Raw genomic sequence first — 23,363 nt, 5'->3', positions numbered from 1 at the left:
ACAGAGTGAGGACAGCTGACTGAAAGTGGCCAAAGGGACATTTTGTACCACCTGAAAGCAAGCAGAAATTGTATTGAAAGGGGTGGGAGTCCATCTCAGTCTCTTCACTGCCCAGGGCCCAGCTGAGCATCAGTCTGGTTGTGGCGAGCAAGTGCTTGTGCATCAGTTATTACATATTATTCCATATCAATGGATATATAGTGATAACTATTACTCCTCTCCTTTTATCTCTCTTAGTAAATTGCATTGTTACAACCCACAAGTTGTACTTTTTTTCCCAATTCTCTTCCCCATCCCACTGGGAATGGGGCAGTGCACAAAGCACTGTGCGCTGCTGAGCCACATGTTGGGTTCAACAACCACATCATTTTGGTGCCCGATATGAGGCTCAAAGGGTTGAGATAACAGCACGGATATCCAGAGCGGACAGGGTTTATGGGAGTTGGAGAACTGCTGGCCATGATGCCGATAGTTTCCCCATTTGTGGAGCTTGCTGAGTCTTCTCATGAAGCTGCATTGCACAGCTCCTTGCTTGCTGCTTGTTTTCCCTGCTGCATTATTTGTCAACTCTGGATTCTGGATTAGGGTATTTATTTTGCTATGCTGTTTGACCTCGTTTTGTATCATGATAAAATTGGCAGCTGACAAAGTGAAGTTTTGTGCACATTCAGCTCTGTGGTCATCTTTGGGTTTTGGAAGTAATATTGTTGGTATGATTAGAAATTATACATTTTATATTGTCTTCTCTGGGAGCCCAGGGGTGTTCAAGAAGTGACTGGATGTTGTGTTGAGGGATGAGGTTTAGTGGGAGCTATTGGTAATAGGTGAACGGTTGGACTGGATGATCTTTTAGGCCTTTTCCAACATTGGTGATTCTATGAATCTATGATTGAGGTTAAACAATTATTCAGGAATATCAGTGAGAGATCTGTTTCAAGGTGAGAAGGCTCTGCATGGCAGGGGGTGTGGGACGGTCTGGGCAGCTGGCTGGGCACCCCCAGGCCATTGGAACTTCATCTCTGAGCAACTGCAGGATCCTGAGAAACTGGTAGAATATTGGGGGCAGGTCTGCTGTGGCACTGGTAACCCCCAAGGAACACAAATGACTGCAGTATGCCAGATCCAGAGACCTGGATCTGCTGACAATGCTGCAACCTCTGCAACTCCTGGCACAGACCCTGCAGCAGATCCAAGGTTTTGCTACACGTCCTGCAGTTGCTCCAAGCTCTGGGACAGATCCCGCTGTCACTCCATCCCTCATAATGAGCTCTGCAGTCACTCCTGCTACGGGTCCTGTAGCTATTCCAAGTATTGCTATAAGAAAATGAAACAAATTCCCCCCAAGGGAGGAAATACAGCCCTGTGGTGGCTCCAACCCCTCCAATGAGCCCAGTGGCAGCTCCAACTTAGTCACAGTTCCTGTGGTGATTCCAGCTCTGGCAATGAACTCTGAGGTCACTTCAACTCCTGCAACAGCCCGACAGCCACTTCAGCTCCTACAGTGAACCCTGTGGCTGTTAAAACCCCTGCAACTAGTCGTGGACTTGCAAACAGATATGCATATGTATTAGTATCTGTGCATATATGATTGCAACTGCATATCTTGTATATGTGTGAAAATATACTAAATATATTATATGTGTATGAATACATTTGTCATAATTATTATCCTTTTCTTTTTCTCCTTGTCTCAACCCATAAAATTTAAACCACAGCACTGTCCTGAGACGCTTAAGGATTTCCTTGGGGCTATTCAATCTGATCTGGTCACACAGTGAAGAGCACCTGAAGATCTCAAGGTTTTCTCAGGGAGCAGCTCCTGAGGTATATTCCTTACACCAGCTTTGGAAGAGGCCTCCCTCCAGTTCTCTGGTCCTGCTCTAAAGGTGCCCTCTTGTTATGGCAGTGCCAGCAAGGAGACCAGCTCTGACAGACCTATTCATATTGCCGGCTACTGACTGCAGCCCTGGATTGCTGCTGTAGAGGCAACAGGACTGTCATGAGACACACAAGACCTTCAGGACTGCACAAATGAGAGGGCTTGGGAGCACTGTGGTAGTGTAAAGAGATCAGAAATGAAAAGAGCACATTGAGCTGCTGTCTGTGGTTGTACCTCCCCAAATCCAGACAAAATAGGAAAAAAGAAAAGCTAAGTAAAAGTCTATTTTGAAACATTTTTAGGTATACTTTAACGTATTCGGGGAATCTGGATACATGTTTACATGAGCTCCTAAAGTGACAAAATGGAAATTGGGTAGGAAAGAAGTGAAATGCATTTTTATTTGTAAGTTCAATAACATTTTTTTTGCACGTTGCTATATCTCACATAATCAAACAATCAAAGATGCATAAAACGTGAAGAACCATCACTGGGAATCCTATGAGGAAGTTGTGCATTTTATGGAAGCTGGAATAGTGCTTATTGTAACACCTTCCTGAGAGCGTGCTTGATCTCCCTGTTCTCTGTTAGCAGCCGAAGGCTAAGCTGGAACCAAAAATGAGAATCACAATTTCCCTGAGATTTGATTCTGAGCAGGAGAGCTTGAGGATCTGGGGGATTTCACAGAAAAACAGGTTGACAACATTCCCATGGCAGAGAGGCAGTGAAAACGTGTTGGCAGTGTGCAGAAGGGAACAGAGTACCCCAGTGCCCCAGGCAGCTGCTGCCATGGTGGCACAAGCTCTGCTGTCCATCAAGGTCCCGTAGTGCAGGGGCTTGCAGATGGCAACATAGCGGTCATAGGACATGATGGTGAGAAGGGAATACTCTGCTGACATGAAGAAGGTAAAGAAAAAGAGCTGTGCAGCACATCCTGTGTAGGAGATGGCCCTGTTGTCCCAGAGGGCGTTGGGCATGGCTTTGGGGAGAGTGGTGGAGATGCTGCCCAGGTCGAGGAGGGCCAGGTTGAGGAGGAAGAAGTACATGGGGGTGTGCAGGCGGCGGTCGCAGGCTACGGCTGTGCTGATGAGGCCGTTGCCCAGGAGGGCAGCCAGGTAGATGCCCAGGAAGAGCCAGAAGTGCAGGAGCTGCAGCTGCTGCGTGTCTGCCAACGGCAGCAGGAGGAACTCGCTGATGGAGCTGCTGTTGGGCATCTGCTGTTGTTCCTGGGCTTGAAGTCCTGCTCAGAGTGCAGAAGATAATGACAAGTCCAGACCATTCTCAGAGACACTCCTCCTGCTATACTATGAAATGTTTTCATTCTCCTACAACAGTGTACATTTAGCACCATTACTTGCATTTAATTTCATGTAGATCAGCATTCCTTAAGTAGAAGCAGCATATGGAGCTCTAAGCTTCCTCTTATTTTCTTATCCCTTCTCCCTGTATATTTTCATCTGTTTCATGTCTCATATCTTTACCCCAAGTGTCCCCCTTTGTGCCCCCTACCCCAGCATCTGTGACTTTCAGTTTCAGTTAGAAATGCTAATGAATAGCATTATAATATATATAATGAATAGCTAGAATGCTGCCTGATTGTAGGATAAGTGAATTATTCATGCCTACAGAAAATGATGTTAATTACAACTGGTTCCATCTTCTGAGAAAGGGGGGACTGAATGCACATCACGTCTGTCTGTTCAGGCCACAAGCAATTTATTGAAGAAAAATTCACAGATCTCTGATAGCTCCTTTTAGATTTCTGTTTCCAATCCTCTTTTCCTCAGAACAGGAAATGGAAACCTCCTGCCGTGGCTCTCCTCTTGCAAAGTACCTTAAAAAACAATCCATTGTGCAGTGGAGCTGTGATCCCCCTCCCCAGGCACCAGCTGTGGCAGCACAAGCCCTGCTGGGGGGCTCCTTCCCCCCACCCGTCTCCCCGCAGCGCCCTGGGCAGCTCCCCGGGCAGGCTGAGTGCTGAGCCTGGCAGGCGGCAGAGTCCCATACCCGGCACACAGCCCCTGGGGCACAGCAGGGACCCTGCTCTGCAGGACAGCCCTGGGCACCCGCCTGCAGCCCCGGCTGCACAGCCTGCAGCCGTGCTGGGAAACGCAGCCCTCAGGGCTGTGCTCTGGTGCTGCAGCACAGTAGCCCTCAGCTGGAGCAGAAGGCTTTTAACACAGTAAAGAAACATGCAGTGCCTGCAGCCCGATCTGCTATGGGATGTCCCCGATTTGGTGATCCCTCCAGGAAAATCAGCTACATTGCCTACTGCAAGGCACTTACCATTCTGTTGATCTGTTATCAGTGCTCCTGCAGTCCGTTTACAGCAGGTTCACGCTGTACAAACACAGTAAGCTCTCTCTCCCTTTCTTCTATCCTCATGTGAATTACTGCTCAAGCCCCAGCCCTGCTGTGCTGCGCACAAGAGATGCTCCTGGGCACAGCATTCTCTCTACAACACTTCCCACTTTTATGAGCTCCCTGTATCCCAGAAGCCCAGCCCAATTCAGTAACAGATTATGTCATTTTTTATCCTTCCCACTGATCTCCCCTGTGGTGTCCCGGGGTATTCATGGCCAACAGCTCCTGAAAGACAACAGCATCATGACAGTACATTAAAATCTGTTGAATTAAACACCAGATTTCTAGTGGTCAGTGACTAATTCCAGACATGTGCTGAGTCATCCCAGAGAGTGTTTGCTCAAAGAGGGCACTCATACAAAGACGGGATATCAGAGAATAATAGAATCACCAAGGTAGGAAAAAACGTAAAAGATCATCCAGTCTGGCTGTTCACCTATCACCAATAGCTCCCACTAATCCATGTCCCTCAACACAACATCCATTTATTCCTTGAACGCCTCCATGGCCACTGAATCCACCACCCCCCTGGGCAGTCCATTCCAGGTCCCAAAGTTCAGGACGTGGCATTTGGTCTTGGTGAACCTCATTCCACTGGCTTCAGCCCAGCTCTCCAGCCTGTCCAGATCCCTCAGTAGGGCCTTGCTAACTTCAGGCACATCCACACTCCCAGCCAATTTGGTGTAATTTGCAAACCTACATAGGATGCACTCAGTGCCCTCATGCAGGTCATCAATAAAGATACTGAAGAGGACAGGCCCCAGCACAGACCCCTTGGGAACACCAGGTAGACACACAGGTGGGCGTCCAGGCTGGTCTTGAATATCTCCAGAGAAGGAGACTCCCCAACACCTTGGGCAGCCTGTTCCAGGGCTCTGTCACCCTCACTGTAAAGATATTCTTGCACACATTTGTGCAGAGCTTCCTATGCTCCCCTTTCTGACCATTTCCCCTTGTCTTGTCTCCACACACTGCTGAAAAGAGCCTGGTCTCTCCACTTTGACCCCACACCTCAGATATGAGCACTGACATGAGAGCAGCCCCCTGCACCTTTCCCCTGCGAGCAGAGCATAGCAGAGCAGAGACACAGTCCCCATGTATCACGCAATGTTACTCTGCTTACCAACAGAAGAGGCCAGTCTTTCTCTATGCTCCATCTGTGGCATACTCCAGAGTTCAAGGCACTGCAAAGCTATGGCACATCTATGTTCTTGCAATGATGACACCTTAGTATTCTCTGGGCTCTCATTTCAATGGCATCTAAATAAATCCATGGTCATACAAGTTGAAGAGAAGCTGGCAAATGTTGTCTCATTGTAAGGAAGAGCAAGAAAGATGACAGGGGCAATTATGAACCAGTCAGTCTAACTCCAGTGCCTGGTAAAATTATGGAGAAAGTGATTGTGAGAGTGATTGAAAATCACCTGATGGACAATTGTTTCATTGGTCACAGTCAACACAAGATCCCGAGGGGCAGTTCCTGTTTAACTATAGGTCTTTTTATGACAATGTTAGTGAATTGGTTGACCAAGGGTTGACAGTTGATGTTATCTTTGAGAATTTTAGTAGAGATTTTAAGACTATTTCTCACAGAACCCTTCTGGACAGAATGTCCTGCATATGGCTAGACAGAAACAGAATGTGGTGGGTGAGCTGTTGGCCAGTAGGTCAGCCCAGAAGATTACAGTCAATGGGTTCCATCAGCCTGGTAGATGGTCACTATCAGGGTTCCCCAGGGCTCCATTATAGGGCCACTTCTATGTTTTTGTGGATGACTTGCGTGCAGAAATTTTTGCTTATGTTCGCTGATGATAGCAGAGGAGGAGGTGCTGTTGCCTTGACTGAGGGTGGAGAGGACTTGCAGAGAGATTTGGACAAGTCAGAGAAGTGGGTACCAGTTGATACTAAGCACCAAGTGAATAACGTCTAACAAGAACAAGTGCCTGATTGTGCAACTGGGTAGGGGCAACCCTGGACATAAACACAGAATGTATACGGGACACTGGAGAGAGTTCTGACTGAAAAGGACTGGGGGTTCTGGTCAAAATCTAATTGAATGTGAGTCAGCAGTGTGCCCAGACAGCCAGGAAAGCTAACGGTCCCCTGGAGCACATCAGGCATTTTATTGCCATCTGGGTGAGGAAAAGGATTGTCCCTCTCTGCTCTGTGCAGCTCCAGCATCATCTGGAGCACTAGGTGCACTTCTGGGCAATGCAGAACATGGGACACGAACTTGACAGTATCATTGCACCTAATACAGAGCCTGGGATCTTCTGTCCCCATGTCTTTCATTAAACATCATACAGATCTCCATCCCACTGCCCCAGGAAGGGCCCTGAGCCAACATGAGAGACAGGATCTCCCTGCGAAGGGTCTGGGAATCAGGGCTTGTCCTGTTTGCTTCTTAAGACAAAGGAGGATTTTCTTAGCATCAGAGCCACCATGCCAGGGCCTTTGCCTGACTGGAGTCATGGCTTCCAATTATCTGCTCTAATTAGTGCCTTGGGAAGCTTGCTTGCTAATGGCCCTCAGTGAGGGCCTATTAATACTCCAAGAAACTTCACTGTTGGCCCTCAGTGGGCCTATTAATACTCCAAGAAACTTCACTGTTGCTTCTGACTTTGTCTTGCTGAGTTCTTTGTGCAAACTTCTGTCTGCACTGGAGGTTGACGGACTTAGCAGCAAATACGCCCTGGGGCCCATTCTAACCTTAAAGAGCCTCTTGTGCCTTGTACCTTCCTGTTATCTTCTTCATGGTTTTCAGAACTTGTTCAGCAAAATGGAGAGTGCATAAAGAGCAAGAATCCAAAATTCAGTTATTGTATATTTGTTTATAGTTTGTTTTATACAGGAAGTAAAAGAAGCACTTTGCAACTGATGTCAATTCAGGATGTCCCCAGTGAGTTCTATTCTGTTTCGCTGTGGACAAAGTTCCTCCTCAATCTCCCCACCCCACTACTCACATTGGCCCCATGGCACTTGCATCAGTTTTCCTTACATCACTCTGCCGTCACCCGCTCAGTGTTAAACCTCCTTTGTACCAACTCCCACTGGCTTTCCACAGAGAACCAGCTGCACATGGAAAAAGAAAGAAATCTCTTTATTTATGTCCAACAAACAGAAGGAAAGGTGATGCAATTGAATGAACAGTAAAACACAGTGATCAACTGCATGCCGTGTCCAAGCTGCTTCTATTGAGGTTTATGTTTCTTAGGGAGTATTTCCACAAGAAATGAGTTAGACAGAGATAGGATGGGACAAATAGAATCACGGTGAAGGATTTGACAACAGACTTTGGAGGAATGGAGCAAATTCCAGTAATCTCCCTGGGATAAATCATCCAGGGATTTGGGAGGTATCAACTTAAAACTGAACAGGACTCAAGAGTATTTCACACTTTGAGTCGGGTTAACACGTTCTTATTGATTTCTATCTGTCATGGTTTAATAATTTTGTAATTTTGCTATCAGTATTCCACATCATAACATCATATAAAGCATGAAAAATTTTACTGAATCTGCAACTTACAGAAGAAGACTACATCTCCCAGAGAACAACACGGTCAGTGATAGGTCACGGGACCTGGACTCTATATTAACTCGGTCGCAGACTAGTCTGACGTCTTTCGAGTTCTGGCGTTCAGGGCAGTGTGTGGGAGCCTTCAGCCGTTCGCCTAGATTTCACAGTAGGCCTCTCGGTTACGGGACTCATTCTCTCTCCTATTTTGCTTGATTCGTTAGCTCAATTTTCAATTATATTGTATTATATTGTGTTATCCGGTATTTCGATATAGTATTTAGTAAATAAGTGTGCCTCCTTAGATCGTTGCCGCTGTTTTCTTTTCCTAATTAACTTTTTCCTTTTGGCCTAGGGACCCTCGTGGGCCCACGGCCCCTGTCACGGACGCAGGTGGATTTTTCGTTCAAACCGTGACAGATTTTGGTGGAGAATGCGGGCAAATTGAGTTGCTGTTTTTCTGTGTTTTCTTATGTTGCTCTTTTAGCTTTTAACAGAGCTACAAGTTTTTTTTCCTGTTAAGGAGCTATCTTAGGTTTGCGATTCTGCACCTGCGAGCTTGACCTTGAAAAGTCTAGGCGGACTGCCAATACTCCGGTATATTTTATAAACATTTTTGAGCTTTGTTTTCTTTTACTTTTTGTCTCTCTATTGAAGAAAAAAAGGGGAAAAAAAATGTTTTCTCTACTATATTTGTTTTACCAGGGACTGTGTGCCATTGGTTCCTTTTTTGAGATGCTCCGAACATATTGGGTCATGTTTAAGCTAGCCCATTGTGGGGCTCATTACAGTGCAGAAAGACCTAAAGAGCCATTTCCATCAAGTCTTCGAAGCCTGAACTGCTCCTTAGGGAGGTCTCAGTGTTGCAGATGAAGGTTTCAAGGATCACTGTCCACAAATGGATATGTCCTATTTAAGGATATTTTGTCTTACAGCAGGCACCAAGATGTCACCGAGTGCAGCACAACCCATGTGACACAGATGGCAGCTCTGCCAGGGAGAGTGAGGTACACAATTTCATATGAAAGGTTCTCCTCAGGAAACCCCGTTGGCTGGTTTGATGACATCTAAAACAAAATACTCAGGCTTTTGTAGCAGTCAAACTCTGAGCTAGTGAAATGTGATGAGGTCTGAGTTCCCAGGCTGCTCAACCAACAGCCTCCCTGCAATGCTACCCCCCAGCATGGGGGTAGCATTGGGGATCCAAGAGGGAAATGTAGTCAGTGACAGCTGATAACTGGAGTGTGACTTGAACAGGCAAAGACGGGAATGAACGGCGATGGAGGAGAAAGAAGGCTGTGCAGGAGGAGGGATGCAGGGGCCAGATGCTTGTGGCCAGATGTGTGGTCAGTGCTGGTCCGGCTGGTTGTGTGGGAGGCATGGGAGGGAGCTGAGTCCCCTCCAGGAGCCAGGACTACAACCTCAGGATAAGATGCCTGAATGGATTCAGCTAAATCCTGTCCCTATGGAAGTTTAAGGGTGTCCTGCAGAGCCAGGATCCCTGCATCCCAGGGCTGTTTGCAGGGGCAGGGACTCAGCCGCCAGCCAGGCTCAGCACTCAGCCTGCCCGGGGAGCTGCCCAGGTAGCTGTAGGGAGATGTGGGGCGGGAAGGAGACCCCCAGCAGCACAGGGGCCTTTTGCCACTTGGGGTGCTGCATGAGGCTGAGGCTCACAGCTGCACTGCATGCTCGGGGCATTGCATAGGCAACTATTCTAGAAGGAGGACCAAACTTGGGACTTTCTGCCCCATACTCAACTGGTTGGTCCTGACTGCCATCTTGTATATTCCCACTGGACTGTATTAGGTTTCCATACCTTGATTCAGATTTTGGTCAAGCTCTCCTGATCCTGATGTCCATTTTGCACTGTTGTCTGTAGGCTGTCTGCTGGAGCTGTGCATGGCTGTGGATGGGCATTCTCTTTGTTAGAGAATGCCCATCTGAATGCTGTTGGTGTTGTTTTATGCAGAGAAAATGCTCCAAAGAAATATCCTGAAGAATCACATTGTTGGACCTGGATTTCTTCTGGATTTTTCTGATCCCCCTGGGCTGCCAGGATTGTGCTTCACCATCTTCCTGCTCATTTATATCACAGTTATCATTGGGAACAGCCTGGTTGTGCTGGTTACAGTGCTGGACTTAAGTCTCCGCAGCCCCATGTATTTCTTCCTGAGAAACTTGTCCTTCTTGGAGATCTGCTACACGTCAGCCACTCTCCCCAAAATACTTATGTGTTTCCTGACGGGAGATGTCCGGATCTCCTTCCTTGGCTGTGCTGCCCAGCTGTATTTCTTAGTTTTGCTGGGAAGCGCTGAGTGCCTCCTGCTTGCCTCTATGGCTTATGACCGCTATGTGGCCATATGTGACCCCCTGCGCTACAGTTTGTTGATGAATGGTGGGTTCTGTGTCAGACTGGTGGTCGGCTCATGGATGGTTGCTGTACCAATACAAGTGGGCCAGACCTACCAAGTGTTCACCTTGCCCTTCTGTGCATCCCATCACCTCCATCATTTTTTCTGTGATGTTCCCCCTCTGTTGGAGCTGGCCTGTGCAGATACTTTCTGGAGCTGGGTGACCCTGCACACTATCATCCTGCTTTTCGTCATCCTTCCCTTTTTCATGATTGTCGTTTCCTATGTTAGAATTATCAAGACTGTTCTGAAGATGCACTCTGCTCCGAGCAGACACAAAACCTTTTCCACCTGCTCCTCACACCTCATAGTGCTGACTCTATTTTTTGGCTCAGCCACAGTTGCGTACTTCAAACACCACTCAAAGGACTCTGCAGACACTGACAAATACCTTGCCCTGTTTTACATGATTCTGACCCCCATGTTTAACCCTGTCATCTATGGAATGAGGAATAGGGAAGTGAGAATCGCCCTGAGAAAACTCCTGTGGGGAAATTGATAGTGCAGAGTGGGTGAAATTACGACCCAATTGTTCCAATGAGCATTTGGCTGTTTGTGTGTTGGCATCCAGTTTTGGCTCAGACACCTCCAGATTGGGCACCTCCAGATTTGCTGCGCTGTCCCACAACCCACTGCATCTTCCAGAAGGAATCAAAGTTTATGTAGGATAGAGAAGGATGTGTGGGGATTCACTGTCACATCATCACAGGGCAGGAAATGAAGGATCCCTGCTCCCTGTCTTTTTGAGGTCTCTACGTTCAATTTTGCCCTAGTTACCATATTATAATGCATATTATCCTTCCTATGATTGCACTGTACCTCATTAATGGTATTCCAGTCAGAATTCTGCAGGTTAAAGAAGAAGGAATTCTCAGAGAACCACAGTTCGATCCAGCACACGACAATCCAACACCACACAGCATCCTACCTGCCCTGAATGACAGCTATGACGCATGGAGGCCAAAGGCATGAAGCCAATGGACACCACCGCCACTTTAGAGGGATGGGCCATAGACTGTGGGAATGATATCTATGTGTGTATATAAAACAAACAAACAAACAAGCAAAACAGGAAAGATGACAGCAGTTATTTGGAATGTATGGAAAAGCATTGAATCTGTAAGTGATACGGAATGAGGGGTGGGTACCATTCTGGGCTCAGTTGGGATGCTCTGACCTCAGGAAAAAAGCAGTGCTGGAACACCTCGATGTTTTCGCTGCTGCTGAGCAGTGTTACTTCAGTTCCTCAGCTTCATGCGCTATCCTTCCAGCCATGGGGGTTGAAATATTTGGGATGGGATGGCACCAGGAGCTGAGCTCAGCAACTCAAATGGATATTTCATTCCATATGACATAATGTGGAAAAAAAGCTTCTTTTGTAAATACATCAATATTCAAAAATTATTAACATCAGAATTTTATTATTTTATTCTCAACCCCCCCCAAAACAAACACACACACCCATATTATTTTTTCTGCCTTAGTAAAATTGTTTGTACCTCAACCCACAAATTCTACTTTGTTGTGGTCTTTCTAGTCCCTCCTTCATCCCTCTGGGAGGGGGAGAGAAAGTGAAGAGGAAGGGGAAGGGAAAGGTTGTCACAGTTTGAATGAAAAATCCACCTGCGTCCGTGACAGGGGCCGTGGGCCCCGCAGGGGCCCTAGGCCGAAAGGAAAAAGTTAATTAGGAAAAGAAAACAGCGGCAACGATCTAAGGAGGCACACTTATTTACTAAATACTTGTCACGGTTTGAACTAAAAATCCACCTGCGTCCGTGACAGGGGGCCGTGGGCCCCGGAGGGGCCCTGGGCCAAAAGGAAAAAGTTAATTAGGAAAAGAAAACAGTGGCAACGATCTAAGGAGGCACACTTATTTACTAAAAACTATATCGAAATACAGGATAATAAAATATAATATAATATAATTGAAAATTGAGCTAACGAATCAGACAAAATAAGAGAGAGAATGAGTCCCGTAACCGAGAGGCCTACTGTGAAATTTAGGCGAGACGGTGAAGGCTCCCACACACTCCCCTGAACGCCAGAACTCGAAAGAGATCAGTCTGTTCTGCGACAGAGTTAATATAGAGTCCAGGTCCCGTGACCTATCGTGTTGTTCCCTGGGAGATGTAGTCTTCTTCTGTAAGTTGCAGATTCAGTAAAATTATTCATGCTTTATATGATGTTATGATGTGGAATACTGATATCAAAAATTACAAAATTATTAAACCATGACATTCCACCCCTTATTCTACATCATTACATTATGATTATACATACATACACACTCATATGTATAATTGTGAATAATCAGCAACCTTATTTTCCTCAACAATTTATATTTATTCCATACAAATCCCTAAGTTGAGAACAAAACTCTATAACCTAACCTACTATTTATTAATTTTGAGAAAATGGCAAAACTGCCAGAAAAAGGAAAACACGTCAGCGGTAGAGGGGAAAGGCAGCGCTAGTAGGGCGTCCCCCACATCAAGGTGCACTCATCCTTTCCCAGCCACCACAGCAGATTCCCTTTTGACTTATACTTCTTTCCATGTGTGCTCTACACATGCATGGCCAGTGCAGGATATAGAGTCCAGATGGAAAACTTGCTTACAGAATGCCTAATTAAGGTATATAGAGAAAAGTGTTTCCTTAACATAATCCACTCTATCTTAAGTCCTATACCTAATTGAACTACTCTGTACCTAATTGAAATATTTTCTGAGACTCTACCTATATATCTACAGGAAAAATCATTGGCTGCACTCCCCCAACATCAAATTCCCTTGTGGTACACATTGGACATTCCCATTTTTGTCCATCACCCACCACGTGCACCCAGGTCCCTGAGCAAAGACAGTACCCCGGAGAGGTTTGCCCTTTCCAGACGCTGGAAGGACCCAAACAGTCTTTCCCAACACGCTCTTTATGTGTACTACAGGAACCTTATCTCCCTCCACGGTACGTAGGGAGCTGGATTGGTTAGGACCATTACGATTACTAGATCCTCGAGTGTTGACCAACCAGGTGGCTTCTGCTAAATGGTTCTCCCAGTTTTTGTACGTTCCACCACCCATTGCTTTCAACATAGTTTTCAACAACCCATTGAATCGTTCAATCTTACCAGAAGCTGGTGCATGATAGGGAATATGGTAAATCCACTCAATGCCATGATTTTTGGCCCAAGTGGTTACAAGAGAATTTTTGAAATGAGTCCCATTATCTGATTCAATTCTTTCTGGAGTGCCATGCTGCCACAGGATTTGCTTTTCCAACCCTAATATGGTGCTTCGGGCGGTAGCATGGGGTACTGCGTATGTTTCAAGCCACCCAGTGGTTGCTTCCACTATGGTGAGTACATAACGCTTACCATTGCGAGATCGTGGCAAGGTGATATAATCAACCTGCCATGCCTCTCCATATTTATACTTTTGCCATCGCCCTTCCCCCCAAAGAGGTTTCATCCTCTTGGCTTGTTTAATTATGGCGCATGTTTCACAATCATGAATAACCTGAGCAATAGCGTCCATAGTTAAGTCCACCCCTCGGTCTCTGGCCCACTTGTATGTCGCATCCCTTCCTTGATGACCTGAAGTCTCGTGGGCCCACCGAGCTAGGAATAATTCACCCTTATTCTGCCAATCCAAGTCTATTTGAGCCACCTCAATTTTGGCAGCTCGATCAACCTGATGGTTATTTTTATGTTCTTCAGTCGCCTTACTTTTAGGCACATGAGCATCTACATGGCGCACCTTTACAACAATGTTCCTTATTCGGGCAGCAATGTCTTTCCACAGTTCAGCAGCCCAAACAGGTTTACCCTTTCGTTGCCAATTATCATCTTCCCACTGTTGCAACCACCCCCATAAGGCATTTGCCACCATCCATGAATCAGTATAAAGATGAAGCATTGGCCACCTCTCCCGTTCAGCTACATCTAAAGCCAGCTGAACAGCCTTTACCTCTGCGAATTGACTTGATTCTCCTTTACCTTCAGTGGCCTCTGCGACTTGTCGTGTGGGGCTCCATACAGCAGCTTTCCATCTGCGATGCTTCCCTACAATACGACATGATCCATCTGTGAATAGGGCAAATTTCTTTTCGTTTTCTGGTAGCTCATTGTATGGTGGTGCCTCTTTAGCACGTGATACCTCTTCTGTAGGTGGTTTTTCAATTTTTTTACTCTCAGGCCAGTCCATGATCACTTCTAGAATTCCAGGACGGCTGAGTTTTCCCATTCGAGCTCGTTGAGTAATTAATGAAATCCACTTACTCCAAGTGGCATCAGTAGCATGATGGGTGGAGGGAACCTGTCCTTTAAACATCCAGTTTATTACTGGCAAGCGAGGTGCTAGAAGAAGCTGAACCTCTGTCCCAACTACTTCAGAAGCAGCCCGAACCCCCTCATACACGGCTAAGATCTCCTTCTCAGTCGGAGTGTAGCGCTCCTCAGACCCTTTATATGCTCGACTCCAGAATCCCAGGGGTCGGCCTCGGGTCTCTCCTGAGGCTCTTTGCCACAAACTCCAAGTGGGACCTTTCTCTCCAGCAGCAGTGTAGAGGATGTTCTTCACATCCTGTCCCGTCCGTACTGGCCCCAAGGCCACGGCACGGGCTATCTCTTGTTTTACCTGCTCAAAAGCCTGCTGCTGCTCAGGACCCCATGAGAAATTATTCTTCTTCCGTGTTACCTGATAGAGGGGGCTCACTATGTGGCTGTAGTTTGGGACATGCATTCTCCAAAAGCCCACTACTCCCAGAAAAGATTGGGTCTCTGTTTTGTTGGTGGGCGGAGACATAGCAGTGATTTTGTCAATCACATCTGCTGGGATGTGACGACGTCCATCTTGCCATTTTATACCTAAGAACTGAATTTCCTGGGCAGGCCCCTTCACCTTGCTGCTCTTAATGGCAAAACCAGCTTTCAAAAGAATTTGGATTATCTGTTTTCCTTTCTGGAAAACCTCTGCTGCTGTATGGCCCCACACTACAATATCATCAATATACTGCAAGTGCTCAGGAGCATTACCCTGTTCCAAAACAGCTTGGATCAATCCATGGCAAATTGTTGGGCTGTGCTTCCACCCCTGAGGTAAACGGTTCCAGGTATACTGAATACCTCTCCAGGTAAAAGCAAACTGTGGCCTACATTTTGCAGCCAATGGGATGGAAAAGAAGGCATTAGCAATGTCAATGGTGGCATACCACCTAGCTTCTTTTGACTCCAGTTCATACTGGAGTTCTAGCATGTCTGGTACAGCAGCACTTAATGGAGGTGTGACTTCATTCAGGCCACGGTAATCTACCGTCAGCCTCCATTCCCCACTGGTTTTACGCACTGGCCATATGGGGCTGTTAAAAGGCGAGTGAGTTTTGCTAATCACTCCCTGATTTTCTAATTGGCGAATTAGCTTGTGAATGGGGAGCAATGAGTCCCTGTTGGTGCGGTACTGCCGTCTGTGAACCACTTTGGTGGCAATTGGTACCTCTTGGTCTTTTACCTGGAGCAACCCCACAGCAGAAGGATCATCTGACAGACCATGTAAAGTTGACAGCTGCTTAACACCGTTTGTGTTTACAGCAGGTATCCCAAAGGCCCATCGATACCCCTTGGGATCCTTAAAATGTCCCATCCTAAGGTAATCGATTCCCAGTATACATGGAGCCTCTGGACCAGTCACAATAGGGTGTCTCTGCCAGTTTTTACCAGTGAGGCTTATTTCGGCCTCCAACATAGTCAATTCTTGAGAACCCCCAGTCACTCCATGGATATATATTGGTTGTGTCCCTTGGTGACTTGAGGGCATTAGGGTGCATTGTGCACCAGTGTCCACCAAGGCTTTATATTTCTGTGGTTGAGATGTGCCAGGCCACTTAATCCACACAGTCCAGTATACTCTGTTGTCCCTTTCCCCCCCCTGGCTGGGGGCAGGGCCCCTCTATTGTTTACCTCGGTGGCTTGCAGCAACTGGAACTTTCCCCCTTTTGGAAGAGTTCGCCTTGGTGGTTGTTTTGTACTGTAATTCTTTCACTCGTGCCTGAAGTGCAGAAGTGGATGAATTATACCACCTCTTTATATCCTCCCCATGATTACTCAAGAAATACAACAAAGCAAAACGTATGGTCTTATCGTTGTCATTTGCTTGAATATGAGGACCTCTCTTTTTTATGGTTGAGATTTTCGATGATACGGGTCGAGAGGAACTCATGTTGTTTAGCTTTTTCAATAGGCAATCGTGGGAATCCTGGTCCCCATCATCTGGTACCACCATGGATCCATCTACATCAGGCATGTTAGTCAACATGTCAATAATTTCATTTTGTGTTCCCTCCATTCTGTTTAACCTTTCAGCTATTTTGACAATGGCTGAAGTATAACGATTAACTTCTGTAGTGCTTATAAATAATTCAAGCTCCTGAAGTTTAGCAATTAGTTCATTAACAAGGGGTTTCCTTTCCCCTTGGCCATATACTAATGCAAGTGCACTGGCATGCTTTTCTGGAGCAGCCCTTGTAAAGTCACGCCACATTTGTCGTGGTACACGGACTATCTCAGGATCATGTAATTGGTTCGGGTCATTGCGGTTGAAGTGGGAGCTGTATAGCATTTCCACCAGAGCACTTTCTCTCAAAGTTTGGATGCCTTTCTCTATATCAGTCCATTTCCTTTTCTCAGGCTCCAAGTCTCGTTTAAAGGGGAATCTATCTCTTACCGCTATCAACATCCGCTTCCAGAGGGTGTAGGACTGATCTTGGCATGTGCCAATACCTCTGTCCACACGTGCATCTCTGGAAATGCTACCCAGTTGGCGAGCTTCATTGCCATCAAGCCACACACTGCTGGCACCATTGTCCCAGCATCGAAGTAACCAAGTGACCATATGTTCTTTTGGTTGACGTGTGTAATCCTTTCTTAGATCCCGAATTTCACTCAGTTTTAAAGATCTATCAATAATGGTCGTAATACTTTGCTCACCTTTTGCTCTATCAAGAGTCCCAGGTGTTGATGGTGGTAACTGTGTTGATGAGGCTGCCCCATCTATAAGTTTGGACTCGAGAAATTCTCGTAAAGAAAATCTAACTTTTGGCTCCTCTTCATCTGACTCTGACTCTTGTATTATTTCCTCCAGGTAACCCTTCTTCTTTTTCCTCTCTCCTAACTTCCTCTGCTCCTCATACTTCTTCTGCTCCTCTATCATCTTCTTATACCCCTCTAACATCCTCTGCTCCTCCAACTTCTTCTGGTCTTCTGACTCCCCCTGCTCTCCTGAGTCCCCCTGCTCTCCTGAGTCCCCCTGCTCTCCTGAGTCCTGCTCTCCTAACTCCCTCCGCTCTTCTAACTCCTTCTGCATTTTCTCTAACTGTGTTGAAAATTGTTTTATTTTTCGCCCTCTTACAGGGGCAACCAACATTGTATCTGGTGCCCCTGGTAGTTGGTCAAGGTGTGGTACATACGGTTCAGACTTGGGGATGTTCCCCTTGGACTGGAGGGTGCATAGCTTGGATCGGAGGAGATCGCGCTCGAACTCCAGGGTGTCGAACTCAGCCCTGAGGGCGTTGTACTTGGACTGAATTGTGTCGAACCCGGACTCGAGCGCGTCGTGTTTGAACTGGAGAGTGTTGCGCTCAGATTGGACGGCATCGTACATGGTCTGGAGGTTGTTACGATCGATCTTGATAGCATCGAACTGAACCTTGAGGTCGCTGTACATGGACCGGAGGACATCTCGCTCAGATCGGAGGGTGTTACATTCGGACTGAAGGATGTTGTGCTCAGACTGGAGGGTGTTGTAATCAGTCTGGAGGGTGTCACGCTCCGACGGGAGAATGTCGCGCTCAGACTGGGGGCAGCTATTCTCAGTCTGGAGGGCGTTGTGCTCGGACTGGAGAGTGCCGTGCTCGTGCTGGAGAGCATTGTGCTCGGACCGGAGAGCGTTGTGCTCGGACTGGAGAGCGTTGTGCTCGGACTGGAGAGCGTTGTGCTTGGACCGGAGAGCGTTGTGCTCGGACTGGAGAGCGTTGTGCTCAGACTGGAGAGCGTTGTGCTTGGACCGGAGAGCGTTGTGCTCGGACTGGAGAGCGTTGTGCTCGGACTGGAGAGTGTCGTGCTTGGACCGGAGAGCATTGTGCTCGGACTGGAGAGCGTCGTGCTCGGACCGGAGAGCGTTGTGCTCGGACTGGAGAGCATTGTGCTCGGACTGGAGAGCGTTGTGCTCGGACTGGAGAGTGTCGTGCTCGGACCGGAGAGCATTGTGCTCGGACTGGAGGGTGCCGTGCCCGGACTGGAGAGCATTGTGCTCGGACTGAAGAGTGTTGAGTTTGGATTGCAGGGATTCTTTCTCATACCAGAATGAGTCTCGTTGTTGTAGGAGGTTATTTCTCTCATCAAGGAGACTCTCATTCTCAGCCCTGAGACTCCCTCTCTCAGCATCAAAAACTTCCCTCTCAGAAATGGTATTAAATAAGGCCCGATAAGCATTAGCTAGGCCCCAAGTCATTTGTGCCTCCTGAGATCTGCCTGAGCCACAACATTCCTGTCTCAAATATGCGGTCAAACTCTTGGGATTCTTTAAGTGTTCAGGAGTAAAGCTCCATGACACTAAAGATGTCTGTCTTCTAAAAGTCTCTCCAAAGTCTCTCCACACTCCCTGCCACTCAGTATTCTCTAATTCTAGGGAAGACTTCCTCCTGAGGTTATAAATCCAGATACTGAGTGAGATCACTACAATAACCAACAGTAAATTCAGGGAGATTAATAAGATTGACAGTGTGGTCCACTGGGACAACTGGTCAGTCGAAGACTGCTTAAAGGATGCAAAGAAAAAAGGAAGAGCACGCTCAAAAACCACCATTTCCGTACTATTAGTTGCATTAGTTGCATTAGTTGCATTAGTTGCTCCCTCTGGAGCTGCATGCAGATACCAAGTAAGCGTTGATAACCATGCTTTCAAATCATTATACATGTTTACAATTCCATAGGAAAAAGTGGCTAGCTTAAACATGCTCCAATATGTTTGGAGCATCACAAAAGAGGAACTAATGAAAATGCAGTCCCTGGTAGAACAAACTTACTAGAGGGAACATTTTTTTTTTTTTTTTTCAATAGAGAGAAAAAAACTAAAAGAAAACAAAGCTCAGCAGTGTTTATAAAATATACCGGAGTATTGGCAGTCCGCCTGGACTTTCAAGGTCAAGCTCGCAGGCGCAGAATCGCAAACCTAAGATAGCTCCTTAACAAAGAAAAACAACTTGTAGCTCTGTTAAAAGCTAAAAGAGCAACAGAAGAAAACACAGAAAAACAGCAACTCAATATGCCCGCATTCTCCACCAAAATCTGTCACGGTTTGAACTAAAAATCCACCTGCGTCCGTGACAGGGGGCCGTGGGCCCCGGAGGGGCCCTGGGCCAAAAGGAAAAAGTTAATTAGGAAAAGAAAACAGCGGCAACGATCTAAGGAGGCACACTTATTTACTAAATACTATATCGAAATACAGGATAATAAAATATAATATAATATAATTGAAAATTGAGCTAACGAATCAGACAAAATAAGAGAGAGAATGAGTCCCGTAACCGAGAGGCCTACTGTGAAATTTAGGCGAGACGGTGAAGGCTCCCACACACTCCCCTGAACGCCAGAACTCGAAAGAGATCAGTCTGTTCTGCGACAGAGTTAATATAGAGTCCAGGTCCCGTGACCTATCGTGTTGTTCCCTGGGAGATGTAGTCTTCTTCTGTAAGTTGCAGATTCAGTAAAATTATTCATGCTTTATATGATGTTATGATGTGGAATACTGATATCAAAAATTGCAAAATTATTAAACCATGACAATACTATATCAAAATACAGGATAATAAAAATATAATACAATATAATTGAAAATTGAGCTAACGAATCAAGCAAAATAGGAGAATGAGTCCCATGACCGAGAGGCCTACTGTGAATCTAGGCGAAACAGCTGAAGGCTCCCACACACTCCCCTGAATGCCAGAATTCGAAAAGAGATCAGTCTGTTCTGCGACAGAGTTAATATAGAGTCCAGGTCCCGTGACCCATCGTGTTGTTCCCTGGGAGATGTAGTCTTCTTCTGTAAGTTGCAGATTCAGTAAAATTATTCATGCTTTATATGATGTTATGATGTGGAATACTGATAGCAAAATTACAAAATTATTAAACCATGACAAGGTGAAGGTGAAGGTGAAGGGAAGGGAAGGGAAGGGAAGGGAAGGGAAGGGAAGGGAAGGGAAGGGAAGGGAAGGGAAGGGAAGGGAAGGGAAGGGAAGGGAAGGGAAGGGAAGGGAAGGGAAGGGAAGGGAAGGGAAGGGAAGGGAAGGGAAGGGAAGGGAAGGGAAGGGAAGGGAAGGTTATTGACATTTGTTGGTGCTCAGTCCAGTTAGAGAGCTCTCTCAGTTTACTGTGGCATCAAAATAGAGCTCCTTCATTGTGTTCAACATATATCTCATATACTCACAAACAATAAATTTTTCTAATCAGCTAATTGGCCCTAAATTCTCCCAAACAACAGTGACAGAGGATGAAAGGTTTCTCAACTGTGAAAAGATTAACAGTGCATACAAAAGAACCTCCTGGTTATCCTTTGTCTTGCATTGCAGACTCCCAAGGCTTCACAGTGGTAAGTTCTGTCAAGGAATCTGTTCTGCTCTTTGATGACTCACTCTCAGTTACATCTTTGCACAACTCCAGAACTTTCAGTCTGCCTTTAAAAAATTTAAAATGAAGCTGAGATTATCTGCTGTTCTCAGCTGTACTTCAGACGACTACAGCTGCTTGCAGCAGGACATGTGTAAATGGATGGTGTTATTTTTGTTGGAAACACCCAAAAGGCAGATGTTCACTTCTGCTGAGGTATGTCGGTGGAGGACTCCTTCCACATAAGTGATTTCTGCTTGGTCTGTGCTTAGTTTGAAAAGCAAATCTTTAAATAAACCCTTGTCAGTTTTGCCATTTAGAAGCAATGGAAGCAAACACGTAATGACACTGTGCAGTATACTTATTTCTAATTACACTGGGGACAAAGGATCCAAAGAGACTTTAGCAGATCCTTTCCTCTCCAGTTCTGATTTGTCTCTATTCACCCTTCCTAAGGATGTGAAGTTTTGAGAAGGAAGTCTGGAATTTTCTTATTTATCTGACTTGGTCTGGAAAAATGTGCTGTTATTTGTGGTGAAAATCCATCAGTGGAATCCATTTGGATGTGGTGCTTGGGGACATAGTTTACAGGAGGGTTGTTATGATAGTTATTGAGTTATGGTAGTACAGTTGGTTTACAGCTGGACTTGAGGATCTTGAAGATCTTTTCCAACCTGAGCAATTCTATGATTCTATGAGGTGACTGGGATTTTGGATGAAGGAAAGGCTGTGACTCATTTGCCTTGACTTGTTCAGCCTGGAGAAAAGATGGCTGCAGGTTGACCACACTTCAGCCTTACTGTCCCTAAAGGGAGCCTATAAACAGGAGGGGAGTCAACTCTTTGAAAGGGTTGATAGCAGCAGCACAAGGCGAAATGGTTTGAAGTTGAAGGAGGGAAGACTGAGGTTGGATGTCAGGGGGAAGTTCTTTACTCTGAGAGAGGTGAGGTGCTGGAACAGCTGCCCAAGAGAGGCTGCGGATGTCCTGTCCATCCCTGGAGGTGTTCAAGTCCAGGTTGGATGGGGCCCTGGGCAGACAGGTTAGTGTTAAATGTGGAGTATCTTGGTCCTGATTGCCACAGGGGGGGTTGGAGCTTCATGATCCTTGTGATCTCTTCCAACCCAGGCCATTCTGTGATTCCATGATTCTATGATTGGCACAACACCTTCCACAGCTGCCTTACCAACAAATTGTCTGGCTATTTTAAAAATTTTTTAAAATTATTTTTATTTTCATTTTTTATTTTTAATAATGCAGTGAAAAAGTGCATGGAAAATTGCCTGGACCAATTTCAAGAAGCAATTATCAGAGATGTGAAGGTAAGTAGGTGAGAACAAAGTAGTGGTGTCCATCAGGGCTGTGCCGCTTTATGTGTTCACTAAGGAGTGAATGCTGGAGGGCCATGTGCTCACAGGGAGCTTGTGGGGGAAACCCAGCTCAGGAGAGTGGTCAATATGTGGGAGGGGAAGGCTCATGTGCTAAATCCTACAGATACTCAGTTATTTCCCATGAGATTGGTCATATACTTTGAACAGGTTGTCCACAGTCCAAGCGATATAAACACCCCACTTCACAGCTGTACTTGGTTCTGTACTGCATGCAGTGCTACATGAAAACCAAGAGCACTGTGAGCTGTTGGGTGCAGTGCCTTCTGGGGTGTTATTGGAGGGCTTTGTGGGCAGAGGTATCTGGAGTTCACTCCACGTAGATGCTGCCCGAGGAAGTGACACTGTGTTGAGAAAAACACTCTTTCTGAAGACATATTTCCGAACAAAAGGGATTACTGGGGTGATCAGAGGCAGACAAAGAAGCAGACTGAAGGGCAAGCACAAGGGACATTGTAGCAATGCTTTGTTACTCCTCAAAGTAAAAATGAAAGAATGGTTGGAGGAATATCAGCACTGTAAGGCTGTGTTTGCATTGCCTCCCATTTTCACCAAACAGCTGCCAGCTGGTTGCAGATTCAATAGAACTTTGAGGGCACATTGGAGTCACTTTGGGGTCACACTGAGGTAACTTTGGACACTTCAGGGTCACTTTGGAGTCACATTGGGGTCAGTTGGGGGTGCCTGCCTCATGCGGGTGGGTGTTTACTCATGGGAGGGGACAGGGCTTTGGGAAGAGAGGTGGGGCCTTATAGAGGCAGGCGTGGTTTTAAGGGGGTGAGTGTAGCTTTGTGGGTGGGGGTGGGGCCTAATAGAATTGACATGGCTTGATTGGGCGAGGCCCAGTAAGAAACCAATGACTGAGTCATGACGGAGCCCAGGAAGAAGGCAGAACCAACAGTGGGTGTCCAACTGGAAACTGAACTCTTGAATCAATGAATCGAGGCCAGCACTCCATGAAGGGCTCTATAAACCCTCAACATCCTCCAGATAATACCTAATAAGTTTATTAGATCCTTAATGATAATTTCATGGCACAATGTCATCTCCTTTGTATGGGTTGGTTCTTCCCTGAATCACTCCGTATGGGTTTTAGTATCACCACAGGGCTTTATTTTATAGAAGACTTCCTGAAGGATAATGACTGTGACCT

The 23,363-nt window shown here is 46.2% G+C and overlaps 2 protein-coding genes across 2 annotated transcripts; one reads left to right on the top strand and one right to left on the bottom strand.

The window, feature by feature from the left end:
- Positions 1-2,280: 2,280 nt before the first annotated feature.
- Positions 2,281-4,376, bottom strand: LOC146755059 (olfactory receptor 14J1-like). Its single transcript, XM_085526414.1, has 2 exons — positions 4,166-4,376; positions 2,281-3,119 (listed from the first exon to the last, which is right to left on the bottom strand). Exon 2 carries the CDS (start codon positions 3,091-3,093, stop codon positions 2,467-2,469), a length of 627 nt encoding a protein of 208 aa, XP_085382540.1. The 5' UTR covers positions 3,094-3,119; positions 4,166-4,376; the 3' UTR covers positions 2,281-2,466.
- Positions 4,377-9,703: 5,327 nt separating this feature from the next.
- Positions 9,704-11,142, top strand: LOC146755058 (olfactory receptor 10AG1-like). The gene is made up of 2 exons (XM_085526364.1): positions 9,704-10,656; positions 10,944-11,142. The coding sequence occupies exons 1-2, from the start codon at positions 9,704-9,706 to the stop codon at positions 11,140-11,142; spliced, it is 1,152 nt and encodes a 383-aa protein (XP_085382490.1).
- The last annotated feature ends 12,221 nt before the right edge of the window (positions 11,143-23,363 follow it).

The sequence above is a fragment of the Coturnix japonica genome, chromosome 36 (genome assembly GCF_054131305.1).
Source record: "Coturnix japonica strain WE chromosome 36, WE-NBRP24, whole genome shotgun sequence".
Taxonomy (NCBI): Eukaryota; Metazoa; Chordata; class Aves; order Galliformes; family Phasianidae; genus Coturnix; species Coturnix japonica.
The sequence above is the reverse complement of the archived record's forward strand: the minus strand, read 5'-3'. Positions and strand labels throughout refer to the sequence as shown.

Excerpts from the sequence above, each read along its gene's own strand:
- LOC146755058 (XM_085526364.1), top strand. The coding sequence starts at position 9,704 with ATGCTGTTGGTGTTGTTTTATGCAGAGAAAATGCTCCAAAGAAATATC. Across the intron at positions 10,657-10,943 it reads ATCGCCCTGAGAAAACTCCT|TTACCATATTATAATGCATA; the intron begins GTGGGGAAATTG and ends ATTTTGCCCTAG.
- LOC146755059 (XM_085526414.1), bottom strand. The coding sequence starts at position 3,093 with ATGCCCAACAGCAGCTCCATCAGCGAGTTCCTCCTGCTGCCGTTGGCA.